This window comes from Eurytemora carolleeae, unplaced genomic scaffold, assembly GCF_000591075.1.
Source record: "Eurytemora carolleeae unplaced genomic scaffold, Eaff_2.0 scaffold139, whole genome shotgun sequence".
NCBI classification, from domain to species: Eukaryota; Metazoa; Arthropoda; class Copepoda; order Calanoida; family Temoridae; genus Eurytemora; species Eurytemora carolleeae.
Genome location: NW_019396175.1, coordinates 394,920 through 410,980, shown reverse-complemented (window position 1 = coordinate 410,980; position 16,061 = coordinate 394,920). Strand labels below are relative to the sequence as shown.

At 31.1% G+C, this 16,061-nt stretch overlaps 1 protein-coding gene across 2 annotated transcripts; it reads right to left on the bottom strand.

The window, feature by feature from the left end:
- Positions 1–969: 969 nt before the first annotated feature.
- On the bottom strand, positions 970–15,431 carry LOC111697228 (ovochymase-1). Of its 2 annotated transcripts, XM_023467140.1 has the most exons (15): positions 15,308–15,427; positions 14,683–14,716; positions 13,907–13,966; positions 11,928–11,999; positions 11,660–11,711; positions 10,486–10,558; positions 6,426–6,526; positions 5,971–6,035; positions 5,242–5,300; positions 4,496–4,625; positions 4,238–4,312; positions 3,960–4,000; positions 3,266–3,355; positions 1,735–1,820; positions 970–1,340 (listed from the first exon to the last, which is right to left on the bottom strand). In XM_023467140.1, exons 1-15 carry the CDS (start codon positions 15,377–15,379, stop codon positions 1,259–1,261), a joined length of 1,092 nt encoding a protein of 363 aa, XP_023322908.1. In that variant the 5' UTR covers positions 15,380–15,427; the 3' UTR covers positions 970–1,258. The 2 variants fall into 2 exon arrangements, with proteins under 2 accessions (XP_023322908.1, XP_023322909.1); XM_023467141.1 differs by lacking the exon at positions 970–1,340 and having other exon boundaries at positions 3,266–3,360; positions 3,964–4,000; positions 15,308–15,431.
- Between the last annotated feature and the right edge of the window lie 630 nt (positions 15,432–16,061).

The window sequence follows — 16,061 nt, the reverse complement described above, 5'->3', positions numbered from 1 at the left end:
CAATTTTACTATTATATGGATGCCATAAAATATTTATTATTATTCTATTTGGCAACAAACAACTTGACAAATTAGGGAAGAAGACGTTTTAAACTATTCACCAACTGTCATGTTTCGTAGGACACCCTCTAGGTAAGTAAGTACTAAGTAGTAAATGTAGTAAATAAGGATGAATGAATAGCTTTTTTTTCGGGAAGGATTCAGCCCCCCCCCCCCCTGCACACACAAATTTCATTATTGTCTTCACAAGTTTGTTTTGCTTTAAACTGTACTATACTTACACTGTACTATACTTAAACTGTACTATACTTAAACTGTACTATACTTAAACTGTACTATACTTAAACTGTACTATACTTAAACTGTACTATACTTAAAATAACGATTATTTTAAGTTTTGCTTGCATATTGCACAAACCAGCAGTGAGAACTACAGAAAACAGTGGCATTTCGTTATTTTCATTTTCTCTTTTACTCTCACTTGTTTTATCATAGATAAAGATAGATTGCGCATAAGGCGACATTTTCATCTTGAAAGATATAAATGTACAGAAATGTTTTAAAGATGTTCCTATTATATATATTAACTAGGTCGGTTTTGAACATTGGCTGTTCTTATGTCATTGAGTACTTGTGGTGTACATGAGTTCTGTAGAGAGAAATTTAAGTTAGTTTAGTCCTTCTCATGTCCTTTTTCAGTTCTCGTCAATATGATATATTGCTCAGTGAAATAATTTGATATTTTCAGAATAAAATTCACTAGTGGTTTAATAATTATGAAATCCATTAAAACACCAAACCACCCCGCTTATCATTGCAGTACACTTTGACCCCTAGAAGTATGAGTTCGCAGACTGTACAATTCTTGGTGATTTTGCGTACATAAGCTATCTATGGTTTTAGGCAGGATATTTAAACCCGGAAACAATCTCTTCACTATTATACCGAAGATAAAATATGAAAAAAGGATAAATCTTGATTAAGTGTATTGAAATGCCTTCAGGTATGATTAAATTAACATTCTCGTAAAGTAAAAAATAATATAGTAAGACCCATAAAAATTTGGAAGAAGAAGACGATGTTTAGGCAATATTATGTGTATTTGAGGTTGTTATAAACCATATAGTTTTTCAAATATTTTAAAAATCAACTTATTGAGTGAAATTGGTCTGTGGTGCACTGCACAGTTGCTTTGTTCAAGTCGTCTTTCTAGTCCACTGTTTTATGGGTCACACTGAACAAGTTTTTGATATTTAATTCAATCAATCCGGAGTTCGAAAAGGTTCTCCTGGGATTCCGTTGTGCAGCCGCAGCTCTCGGGTTGTCCACAGGTATCAACACTGAAAACATGGATGGAATAAAATGTCGTCATGCGCAAGATGAAATATTCAATTTTGAAGGATTTTAACTCTAAAGTTACTATAAAATGATTATATAGCATACAAATCACGACCTAAAAATGATGTAAAGTTTAATACAGTATTTCACAAATTTAATCTTTATGATTAAAAACATAATGTGCAGCAATTATAATAAGAAACAATGAAAAATGTCTGTATCTATAAAAGTTTCATTCTTTAATTGATCAAGTCTGTATATTATGCATGTATTCATGGCCAATAGAATTTATGCATCTATGGTTTCAAATTGTTAAAGAAATTAAATATCAAGATCTCTAATTGCATAATCTTAAACTTGATAAAAACAGATTAAATATGAATTTTATTTCTGAACCTGTCTTGTTCATTTCTTAGATCAATTAATCCTCCTGAATTGTCCAAATCAGGTAAATTCTCTTCTCCTGGATAACATTGCATAACCTAGAAACAGATTTCATATTCAGAATAAAATTCAAAATAAAAAAAATGAGTTGTTAAATTTTCTGATTTCTCTTTGCAACCTTCCTTTGGTATTTTAAACTTAGATTGTTTGATCAAACAGAGTTCATTGTTTGAAAAAGTTATACAGATTGGAGAATAAGAGTTTGTGGCAATGACTTTATTGCTTTCAGATAAGGTTGAATTGTTCAGTGCTTGAATGAAATAAAAAACTGTGAAACCAGAGAACTATATGGAATGATTTTTGTCTTTCAAATATTGATAATCCATGAATTTCGGAGAGTTTTTGTATTTTTTAATCGTAATAACTGATAAACATAATTGTTACAAAAAATGTACAATAATATATAATTGAATAATTATATGGAGCTCTTTAAAACTGTTCCGGCATTTTTCATGAAATCTTGAAATATTGTCAAGACGACATTTTAAAAATTCCTTCGATGTTACCGAAGTTCTGGGTTAAACTATATCTTATGAGGGAACTTTTAAATTTGAGAATCAATGCTTGATCCCTCAATTCCCTGCATGTACAATGGAGATCAATACTGGATCCCGAGATTCATAATTCAAAAGTTTTGACTTCAGGGAACTTTTTCAAAAAAATAAATTATTAACAAAATTCAAAATCAATAAAAGATGATAACAATCATTCCACTTTATTCTTGTCGACATCCTCTGTGAAAACTAAACGATTGTACAGGGTAAGTTGTCGAAGGTCGTCTTTGATCTTTGAAATAATTTGCGGCATTCAATTCGTAAATCTAATGTAAAAGTATAATCCTAGAGCTTAAAATCACAAAATAACCTTACTTTTGGCATTTCCAGAATGTGGTTTGACCATTTTGTGCTTTCAATATTACCGGAGATATAAATAGAATACTTTTGTTCAGATTTCGACTATTTTGGTTTCATTTTACAAATTGAAATCTGAAGGAAATCTCCGGAAATATTGACAGCACTAGAAAGTCCGACCATATTTGCCAGGACTAGGGACACTAGGAAGATGTTTTAATTATTGTTTCAAGAATCACACATGTAAAGTAGGTTGATTAACGAATGCCGCAAATAATTTCAAAGATCTAAGACGACCGCCAAGTCGTCTTTCTTTCATCAACACACTACTCAATCGAAATACTTCGAGTTTAAACTGAAAAAAAATTATTTAGAATTAAATTGAAATTTCACTGAATTATATATTTTCAAATGATTGACAAGTTTTAAAACCCTAGGCAGGGGAATCAAAAGGGACACACATTGATTTTCCTTGTTTTTCTCAAAACACGTAAATTTTACAAAAAGTTTTTCAAGTCATTCCCATTCTAAAAATGAACATTTTTATCTGACAGCTTTGACTGAGATTCAAAATGTTTTTGTAAAAATTCTATAATTTCCATGAAAAAAAACCACAACAAATTAAACCCTACCTGTTTAATCCAGCAAATTGCGATAAATATTCTAGAGTAAACTCCAGGTATACTCCTTCCACACCCTACACCCCAGGCAGTGACACCAACCTGAATACAGTGAAACCCTTAATAACGAATACATCAGAAGAATTTATCAAATGTCGTCTTGACAATTTTTCAATGAGTTTCATACTATATTACGTAAATTTCAGTATTTGCGAAAATAAATAAATAGCCATTAATATGCGGGAACAGTTTTAAAGAGTTCCATATAATCATTTAATTAAAAAACTAAATATCTGCAACATTCCATTATCAGAAAGTGAAGAATACGACATTTGATGAATTCTTTCGATGTATTCGTTATTAAGGGTTTCACTGTAATAAATCAAAGCTTTAAAAAAATTAAATTATATTCGCATATTAAACCCGGACTAAATTGACGAGTATATCCGAAGGTTACAAAAAAGTATTATAATTATTAGTCTGTTGTGCAGCAATACAAACTTTTATTTTATTTAGATTTTCGAAAATTGCAATTTTTCGCTGATTTCTCAGAACCAAAAATGTGATCACATGTCTATAAAAATAACGTCCTACACAATACAGTATACACATGATGATCTATTTTAGGTATGAGGTAGCCTGAGCCTGCAGAGAAGGTTTCTATCTAAAACTTTACAAATCCTTTTCTTCTCTTTCAAGAAATTACCTGAAAAAAGGTAGCATTCAGCCCAGAGTCAGCGAGAACCTCTGAAATTATTTGTTTAAAAATCAAACCATTGTATGAAGCGGACCCCCCCGAAGGACCAAAGAAGCACATATTTCCTTAAAGGGAAAAAAGTTTTCCTTACAGAGGATGAAAGTAAGCTCTAAAGAGTATAAACTACAGTTTTGTAATATGAATGTATACAAATTTTTTAAAAACCTTAAAAGTTAAAAAACGAATAAATTTTTCGACTTTTACTGATGATGTAAACACGTGTATACCTTGTACATCAAATCGTTTACAAAGAAGAGGACCTCCTCCATCCCCCTCACAAGTATCTAGGCCAGCAACACCCCCTACAATTTAGCATATAAATTAAAAGCATTTTGGGGGGGGGGGGGGTAAAAGTCGGGTTTCAACTACAGTGGAACATTACATTTGATATATATTTGAGGAATAGTGTAAATCAAAGTTTGGTTTACACCTTACAATGTCCTTGAGGTTTAATAATGTCCGGTCCACCCTAATTTATATCCGACCTGCGCATAGAAAAGATTCGTCGATCTTCCATCGCCAAGAGTTATCAGCGCCGCCCAGCGAGAAGTTTTGGAAATGTTTTGTATTCAAGATTTCCTCGCAGTCTTCTGATTTAACCACCGATAGATCTACCTACAGTGGGAAACTGTGGAATAGGAAGACAATTTGATGTTGTAATAAAGCTAATAGTTTTACCAGTAGCCCGAAAATCAACTAATAAGTGAAATAGGTCCTTGTAAAATGGATGATTAATGTGTTTTATGTTTATTGGAAAATTTAAAATCACAAAATGTCGTCTTCATATTCTTAAGTTTTATGGATCACACTTAACGTGAATTCAAATCTTCTAGAATCAACCTTTTTTCAATTTCGCACATTATTTAAAGTCTTGTTATGTAAACAAATATAAATCCATCCTGTCCTTCAATCTAAAACTTGAAAGATATCAATGTTTTCTAGCCACAAACTTAAATTTTCGAATATGTATATCTTTGCAATCTGATGGTGTAAACCTTAGATATTTCAAACTTAGACTATTTGATCAGAATTCATCGGGACGCACAGATATAAGGATAACAAAATGAGAGTTTGTGACATAAACACATGATTATTGGAGATAAATCAGTTACTAGTTTCTAAATACAGAATATTTCATAATTTAAACCAAGAACGAAGATGACAACAATTTCACTGTTTCCAGGTAACCCCTGTAAACAATATATATATAATTTAAGAAGTAGCTTCTAACCTTTCTCAAAAGTGAGGAGTAAAAGTTGTCAAAAAGATCTTCTCCATCCTTTCCATGACCTAGAAAAGAGAGAGATCGCAATCATTCCAGGCTTAGCACCCGTTGGGGCCTGAAAACCATAGATTTCATGCGGTCTGGGGAGGGCCCATAGCCCCCCCCCCTGACAAAGCCTCTGATTTAAACATGTATTTTTTCGCATAGATTTTGATGTTAGAAGGATGACTACGTCCTGTCCAAACAGCTCACACAACAGTTGTAACCAGAAAACTGTGAATGGGTTCTCGTCTTCGTTTGTTCTTTTGATTTTAAAATGTAATAAATTGTGATTGTAATAATTGAAATATTTCTGAATATTTCCAGGACACATGTTTACAAATGTACCAGTTATAGATAACAAGATTCATAGCGACATTGCATATAAAAAGAAAAATAGAAGCCGACTAACTTTCAACTGTATTTTGGTGAACACTGTATCTGTGGTTGAAATATAGACGTCGTCGCATATATAAATACAATGAAAGCGATTTCACTTTTGATTCCTATCAAGATGTTTAACAGCATGGATACACATAAACATAGTATTTAAGAGAAGCTGTCAATGAAAAAAGCTTCTCTTTGACTACTTCTAAACTTGTAATTAGAAAAAAGCTTGTTAACAACCAAAGCTTAAATAAAAGTTGTATTCATTGTATTGATATATTCGCCTACCAATGTATATATAAATCTAACCTATAGCTTGACAATCCTTGGTGAATATATCTGTCTCAGATTCTCCGGGGTGAGGCAAACAAACTCTAAACATTTAGAGAAATCATTAATCAATAAAAGGATTGTCTACGGAGTTAAAAGGATCGTCAACACAATTAATGGATTTGGAAACAACAGTAAAAAAATTGTAAAAGCAATTAAAGGGACTTTCAACGTAATTAAAGTGAATTTTGAATTTTGTTGTCACTGAAATCATATGGATGAATTGTCAATGCAATAACACGAATCGTTAACTTAATAAATGCTGTTAAAGGGAATGAAACAAAATTATAAAAAGCGTAAAAGAGAACAGTAAAAAAACTTAATACCAAAAAATTCATTTCTTTAAAAAAGAATGCATGTCTGAGATAATCATGGCGATTTTTTTTTTAGAAGAAAAAAAGTGTCTAAATAGAACGTTTTATAGAATATTTTACCTTCCTAGTTTTGACGAATATTGGAATGGTTCAGTTGTGATCAGAATAGCGTAGTCGTTCGTCAGACTCCTGTTGTTGTAGGAGGGATGTAGGAATATTTTCTAAATATTGGAGGGATGGAGGAATATTTTCTAAATATTGGAGGGATGGAGGAATATTTTCTAAATATTGGAGGGATGTAGGAATATTTTCTAAATATTGGAGGGATGGAAGAGTATATTCTAAATAATAGAGGGATGGAAGAGTATTTTCTAAATATTGGAGGGATGGAGGAGGATTTTCTAAATATTAGAGGGATGGAGGAGTATTTTCTAAATATTGGAGGGATGGATGAGGAAATTCTAAATATTGGAGGGATGGAGGAATATTTTCTAAATATTAGAGGGATGGAGGAGTATTTTTCAATAATTAGAGATTAAACAAATTTTGCAACGCAAGCTTAGAACATTCTCGTGGATCTGACAGATAGACAAGCAGACAGAGAGTTCTACTTTATATATATATATATATGAAAGCGTTTGAGGATAATCTGTTTGACATGATTAGAAAGATTGAATTCAAACCAGCTAAACCAAATTTCCAATCAAAACGGAAAGAAGATATCAAGAAAATTAAGAACTCTTCTGAAATTATAATAAGTGCTGACGAAAGGCAGAACAAGTGTACAGTTCCTGTTGATGAGTATAAGAAAATCTTAATTGAGAATGTACAGGGTGTCCCAAAAAACATGGGAATTCAGTGACGAATTCGATATCGTCTTTTTAAATAATTCATTGATTTAGTATAGTGATACCTAATGAGAAAGCTGTAATCTGTAAGAGTTTCGTCTGCTATGTTTACAATTTGTTTGTTTATGTTTTGACTGCATACGGTTGTACTTAGTATAACAAGAAAATTGCAGTATGCAAACAGAGTAAACTTGTCCGTCTTCACTGTTCATCGTGCGGAGACATTATAGACACATCTTTACAGTCTTTTACCGTTTTCATAAAATAAACTCTAGCAGACATAATAATATTATTGATTTTGAAATTAGGAATTACAATGCTAATTCATAACAAAGACGATATTGAATTCGTCACTGAATTCCCATGTTTTTTGGGACACCCTGTATCTAAAAGAAATCCAACAAGAACGAGCTTAAATAAACAAAGAAGCTGCAACAATAGTGAAAGATCAAGAGATAGCTGACAGAGCGGATCAATTTATAGAGGCAAACTCATTTATTTCTGTAAAAGACCATAAGCCAAACTTTCCTTCAGAAATCCAGTGCAGGTTAATTAACCCAGCCAAATCTAATGCTGGGGTTATAAGTAAACCCTAGAGAGAGCAGTGAATAAGGTGAAGTCTGTATGTGGATCCAACCAAATGGAACAGCTCCAACCAGATTTAGAATTAGATTGGTTCGAAAAAACTGGAGAATAAGGAAAATTTGACTTTTTTTAAATTTGATTTAGTATCATATGACCCTTCTATACAGAAAATTAATTTCTGATGCTTTTTTACACAAAAGAAGTCTTGGATCATGCTAGAAAATCATATTTATTCCAGAATTGAGAACCATGGATCAGGAAGAATGATTTGAATCTTGATGTTACTATGTGATCTTTTGATGGAGCAGAGGTGTGTGAGCTGGTTGGACTATATCTGCTAAGTAAACTGGAGACTCTAAATGATCAGACTCATAAAGGACTCTGGACTCAACAGAGATGATGGGTTGGCAGTTTTAAACCTTAATGGAGATCAGATAGAAAGGCTCAGGAAGCAGATATTCTAAATATTCAAGTCTCTAGATCTTTCAGTAACCATTGATGCCAACAGTACTGGTACAGATTTTCTGGATTTATACTTAGATCTTAGAGAAAACTCGTATAAACCCTACAGGAAAAAAACATAGTTCAATACTATACATTTATTCTAATTCCAACCACCCAAAGTCCATAAAAAAACAGCTATAACCAAATATGATTTCCAAACGCATCTCAGACATTTCTTGCTCCAAAGAAGTCTTTGAGAAAGAAGATCCCGTATACAATGAGGCTCTGCATAAAGCTGGATACAGATCTAAAGTGAGTATTACAGAGTTCACAACAACACCCATAAAGAAAAGATCTAGAACTGGAAACATTTTTTGGTTCAACCCACCCTTCAATAGCACTGTAAAAACAATGATTGGATCTAATCCTTATCCTTGATCAGCAAACATTTTGGAAACAGAGATTTGAAAAAATCTGCAACATATCAACAATTAGACTATCATACAGTTGTCTACCCAACATAGAATCAATAATCTCTTCTCACAACAGGAAACTATTGAGAAGATCTACTGAAACAACTCCTAATATAACATCTAGATCTTGAACTATAGAGTTGTCGACCATTAAGTATGCTCCGTGTCGTGTCGTCTTTAACTTAAATCCCCTCTCGGAGACACCAAAACCAAACCAAATAATTTTAACCTCCGGTTTCTTTGTTCTCCCTGTCGGAGTATAAACAACCTTAAGCATTGTGAATCCATCCATTTTCAAAAGCTAAGCAAAGAATATTTTAATATAAAGAATTAGTGACTTTCGTTAATAATTAATTGTCATTCATTTCAGAAGTTTAAAACGTCTTAGTACTGTCTAACTACTTAACCCCTTTGTTATCAGAAAATAGATCGTAAGAATTTTTTCATTATAAACATTCATTGTAACAGGTTTTATATGTTATCATTTATATAATTTTTTTCAAGAAAATAAAGAGAATTCTTCATTATCGATTTTGATTTGGGTGCAACTGAGAGTGCAACTGTAGAGGAGGAATTATAAATTTCCCCTTGGAAGGTGAATGCTTGATATAAAGTCTATTGTTTAAAACGCAGAAGTGATCTCTAACCAACAAAAAATCTTTAAATTCAGCATTAAAGTACAAAAATTGCAATTAAAATTTCTAAGGTTTTGAATGTCGCCGTTTCCTCTGTGAAGACGGAATTCGTTTCAGAATGTAACATATTGCTGCAAACTCGCAGTGTAATGTTTTGATTTTTGGTTTGGTTTGGGTTGGTTAACGAGTGACAAATGAAGAAAAAAACTTGAGCTATGGCTCAAAAAAGGTATCAGGGGTACTGCCCCCCCCCCCCTGTATAATGTATATGCGCTTGGATAGTTAATAAAAATTACCTTTATATTAACAAATGCAAGTATTTATCGACCCTTAGAAACTATGAAAGCATATTTTAAATGTCGTCTTCAATTTCTGAGATTTTCAATTTTTTTTAAAATCTGTTTATTATGCCAAAAAAAATGAATTGTATGGTAATCATTGTCAAATTATCTGCTCTCAAGGCTTTAAAGATTTAGAAAGTCATTAGCATTATTTTAAAAATTAATTTAATCATGCTTAAATCAGGTGCTATAAGATCCAAAAAAGTCAAATACTTGATTGTTAAACTACCTACATCTTCTGAAATATTTGACCTATCAAAAAATCAAGAAAGCCTTAAATGTGTATTTGGAATTTTTAGAGGGGGTCTCGGGCTTACAAATTTTATTTAAATTTCAAACTAAAGAGATATGTAAAAATAAATTTGGGGGAAATTTTGGCTTACATTCCTTACATTGTAACTATAAAATTCGCCGACTGCTGGCTCCCCAATTTTTTTTTTATATTTGGACTTCATGGGCCCCATTAAATCTATGGTTGGTAATTGTTCCAAATGTGTTACATCAAAAAAGTCAATTGATGACCTCCTCTATTATTCAAATCAGTTTTAGGCTTTACATTTCCATTATTTTCGACCACTTTTGAATGGTAACACTATCGTAAAAAGTTCAATTTTTTTTTTAGTCAGGGTTAATCTACTGAGGATTGGCGCAATACATGGAAAAATCATGTATAGTAAAATCCTGAAATACATTAAAATCTTTTAATTTGAAGCTGATTCTTTTATAACTATATATATATGTATTATATCTTCTTAAAATACATATCCTAGATATATATACATATTATATCTTCTTAAAATAAGTCTAGAACATGTTCTATTGTTTATTAAGATTGGTTATATATATATATATACCTGGATGGGTCTATCTAGAGAAGAAGGTTCGGTTGTCTCTTCCCTTGTTACTTGTAGATCCTTCCCACCACATCTGCATGTAGAATTTAAAGGGACTGACGTTGACATTCTAAGCGACATTTCATTGGAAGCGGGGCATGCCTAATTCACAACGGTACCCTTTTAACTTTAATCTGATCAATAATGTGGAAGATTTTGTTGTTTTCCAGAATGAAAAAATGTTGAATTTTTACACTTTCCTCCATATTTCTGGAGCAGAAATCCGCAAGGGACTTTGAAGAAAATCAAAAAAAGCTTTAATGAGTATAACTGTAAATTGTACACGCCACTCTCTACAAATGAAACGTATGAACAAAGGAACAAAATAACAATAATAAACTATTCCTAGATATTTGAGACTTCAAGAGAAAAAGCATTTTTGTTGCTCTAATAATTGTGTAGTTTATTGTAAAGTGATAACCAGATAACAATGAAATAGGAAGACGACATTATAGCGATACTTATTTATGGTGTTAGAAAGCAAATGGTTTTACACTTATAAAATCATTTTTTTTGTGAAATGGGTCTTTTTACACTGCACAATTGCTGTGTTTCGTCGTCATTGAACTTTTTAAAGTTAAAACTTGATCATAAAAGTCGTCTTACTATTCCAGAGTTTTCTGGTTATCACTTTATGTAGATCCTAGAAAAACAAACATTAAGACTGTTATAGAAAAATGTACAGGGTGTCCCAAAAAACATCATAATTGAGTGACAATTTTGATATCGTCTTTGTAAATGATTTTCTGATTTAGTATGGTAATGCCTACATTCAACTAAAGCTGTAAATGTGTCGTCTGCTAGAGATTGTTTGTTAATGTTTTAGTTGCGTTCTGAATTGTACTTCATAATGAAAAATTCTTGCTCTTCACTGAATTTATCTTGCAGAAATGTTACAGACACATCATAACTTTATCATGAGCATTAATATTAGGTAATACAACGCTAATTCTTAAAAAAGATGATTTTGTTTTAGTCGCTTAATTCCCATGTTTTTTTGGAATATCCTGTATGATAATTTTCATTACTGGATGCAGTGCATCACAAAATCTTAAAGTACTCCTATGAGAACTCAGAGTTCAAAGATGGATCTAAAGTCGTCAACAATTTTATATTCTATTACTTTACAGCTGACCTCGCGAAAAGTGAATATTTAGGTGAATATCCGTCACAGGACGATCCTTCTCCTAATCCAACAATTAAACTTGATTATGTTTTTTTAAAGCATTTAATTTTGTCATTTATATTTATCATATATACTTTTATCATCTAATATTGATTTGAAAGTGTTTAACTTTTTGATTCTCTTAAAAAGAAAAATTAATTTAACAATCATGCGCAAACTAATAAAATGAATACTGAGATATTTTCAAAAAAAAGTTTTTAGATTTTAAATGTTGTTCCTAGAATTTTGAAGTTTGTGAACAGAGTAGCCAAGGATAGAATTTGGTTTCTTTGTATCATGGTTCCTCCCCCTAGAGTTATATATTAAACCATAAATGTAGAGTTATATATTAAACCATAAATGTAGAGTTATATATTAAACCATAAATGTCGTCTTAATCCAATCAAAATTTGTTTGTTACAGAATTTCTTGATGTTTCTAAAATGTCGTCTTCATCATCAAAACTATTGAAAAATTAGATTATATGAGAGAAATTAAAACGCAACAAGATTGGATGGTTTCCATGCAAATTATACTGCTTGTTTACAGTCGAATTATGCTGCTTGTTTACAGTCGAATTATACTGCTTGTTTACAGTCGAATTATGCTGCTTGTTTAAAGTCGAATTATACTGCTTGTTTACAGTCACATTTTACTGCTTGTCTACAGTCGAATTATACTGCTTGTTTTAGAGTCGAATTATACTGCTTGTTTACAGTCGAATTATGCTGCTTGTTTTAGAGTCGAATTATACTGCTTGTTTACAGTCACATTTTACTGCTTGTCTACAGTCGAATTATACTGCTTGTTTTAGAGTCGAATTATACTGCTTGTTTACAGTCACATTTTACTGCTTGTTTACAGTCGAATTATACTGCTTGTTTTAGAGTCGAATTATACTGCTTGTTTACAGTCACATTTTACTGCTTGTTTACAATCGAATTATACTGCTTGTTTAGAGTCGAATTATACTGCTTGTTTACAGTCGAATTATACTGCTTGTTTACAGTCGAATTATACTGCTTGTTTAGAGTCGAATTATACTGCTTGTTTACAGTCGAATTTTGTTTTTAAAAACTCGCCAATTATAGTCATAAGTAAATAAAAATGAAATTTAAACAAAATGTCCATGGTTTAGGATTTGATCATTGGAAAACGAAATTGCGTAATATCAGCTCAAGGTCATCTTTATGCCTAGCAACACTTTTATAGACATAGTCCACAGAAGTGAAGATATATTCAGAGAGTTTCACGGACATTCTCTGATTTTGAAGAAAAATCCAATTGATCGACTTTCCAGATTATTAGCTCGGGAGATTCCTGAAGCTCCATTAGACATTTTTCAAACTGATACAGCATAATTATAATGTTTATATGCCTGAAGTGACTTAATAAGCAAATAAGAGTCTCATGAAAAATCATTAAAGAAAGGCATGTAGCCCATATTTCAAAATAAAAATATTGAATTCTAAAATGTATTGTTCAAAAACAAATAAAATCTTTATTATGGTTATTTTTGTATTTGTTTTTAGTAATCTTTTTGGTGTGATAATAGATTATTTTGATCTTTGAAGAGGCGATATTTATCTATCAATCATTGAAAATACCATATTTATTTTTGATCTTTGAAGAAGATATATTTAATTTTGATCTCCTGAAGAAATCATTTTAGTTTTCGATCTTTGGATAAAACAGATTTATTTCGGTATGTGAAGAAACCATATTCTTTTTGATTTTGTAGAAGCCATATTAATTTTTGATCTTTGAAAAGACGTTATTTATTTGTGGCGTTTGAAGAAACTTGAAGAAATCATATCGATTTTTTATCTTTGGTTAAGCCATACTTATTTTTGATCTTTGAAGAGACCATGTAGATTTTAATCTTTAGATAAACTTTATTTGTTTATATTTGAAGAGAACATGTTAATTTTTGATTTTTAGGTAGATATCTTCAGATAAACTATACTTATATTTGATCTTTGAACAATCCATGTTTATTTCTATTTGATTATTTAATCAAATAATGTTTAAGAACGTCATATTAGGTATTTGTCTGTCCGTTGCTAGAAAGACGACATTTTCCGTCCATCGGAGCGCATCCAGAGTATTTAACATTGTACTCTATAACCTTGGATTAGATACTTGGTAAAATTTATATGGTTTAATTAAAAGTCTATTATGAAATAATTTCAACTATAATGAATTTAATGTAGATACCTAGAAATATGCTGGACTTTTCCGTTCGAACATAAAGAGCACAAAAATAAGTATATTCCCCTAAATAAAAAATAATTGTTGACAAAAGAAGATTATTTTTTGTGTTGGGACATTTCATAGACAGGACATTTCATAGACAGGAAATTTCATAAAGAGAGGACACACCTAAATAGACATTCGATAGATGGACATTCGATAGATGAACATTTTTGAGACAAGACGGTTCATTAATAGGATATTTCTTAGATAGGGCATTGCATAATTTCGACATTTTATAGATATGACATTTCAAAAATAGGTCATTTCATAGATAGGACATTAATCAGATAAAGGACATTTTATAGATAAATCAATTCATAGATAGGACATCACGCATAAATAAGACATTTTAAAGATATTTAAAAACATGACATTTCAATTTAATTGACAATGTAAATCATTCCTTTTTCCAAAATTATGTTACTTAATATGTGATACATTGTGCAACCTGTAATAAATGTCCTATCTATGATTTTGCTTTTAATGAAATATCCATCTTTAAATGTCTTTCGATCTATATAGTTTTCCACAAAGGATGAGGCTTTAATGACGACCCGAAACTCATTAAATATGACAATTTGAAGGTTTAACTCTATAACCTCCTTCTTTACTTTTGTGTTTTATGTTTCTTTTTTATAAGATGGATACGAAAAAGGAGAGATATAATTCGCTGTGCAGTGGATGTGTAAGTATCCCTGCATGTCTGTAATAATCATCACCACATATTTTTATTTCACCTGTTGGAGAGAATCTTCCGCATTGGTTGAAATCCTGGAACAGGTTTCAATTTCAAGTTCAAGTTTACAATGTTAGAATAAACTTAGCGCACATATCTATACAGGGTTACCACCGTCTTTGGGGTTACCCACGATGGATGAGACTTTGATGTCAACCTGAAACTCTTTAAAATGAAATTTTGAAGATTGAATTTTGGGACAATGTCTTGAAAATAACGAAGAAACATGGGCATTTGACCAATAAAGATTACAACTGTAAGAAACAATGACTGAAGGTTAGAACTATATAATTCCGTAGGTCAATTCTGAAGTCTCATCCTTTGTGGGTAAAAAACGTGTAGAATAAGTTGCAAACTTTAAGATATAAAAAGTTCCAAATGCAAACTAATTAATGTACAATGATGTACAGTAAAACTGTGGAAAAGAAAGGCAACATTCTGTGAATTTGATGTTGTTATAAATCAAATAGTTTTACAAGGAGATGAAATCCCCCAAGAGAAATTCAAGAAATGATCCAAAGAAAGGTGTGGCCGACTGGACGGCGGTAACCGATTGGGCATAGGATGAAAATATTTAATTATTGAAAGTTTTCACCTCAGATAAACCATATATTCACATTTATTACCTCCTCTACCCCTTGAATAGGATTAATTAAAGGCAGAAGTAGAATTAAACTGGAAAACAAGATGGTAACCATTGTTGCTTAGCTCCTGTAGCAACATAAACTAAATTAGTATTTGAGTCTGGTTACAGGACCCGCGCTCTGGGTCTAGCCTGGAACAGAGGGGTTCAGATCTGTAATTCACAGGAATAAAGCTGTTAAACTCTCAAAATTAGATTGTGTAAGCTTGAAGACTCACACTTGGTGTAAGAAAGCATTAAGAAGAAAACGTATTGGAGAAGTTTTCAATAAAAACTATTTTTATCCAGAAGTAATAAATATTTAGTAAATATACATAAAATATTACTTTACAGTATAACTAAAATACAATGATATACAACTAAATACAATGATATACAACTAAAATACAATAATATACAACTAAAATACAGTGGTATAAAACTATAATATAGTTATATACAACTAAAATACAATGATATACAACTAAATACAATGATATACAACTAAAATACAATGATATACAACTAAAATACAGTAGTATAAAACTAAAATATAGTAATATACAACTGAAATACAATGATATACAACTAAATACAATGATATACAACTAAAATACAATGATATACAACTAAAATACAGTATTATAAAACTAAAATATAGTAATATACAACTAAAATACAATGATATACAACTAAAATACAGTGATAAACAACAAAAATGCAGTGGTTTACATCTAAATACAGTGGTTTATAACTAA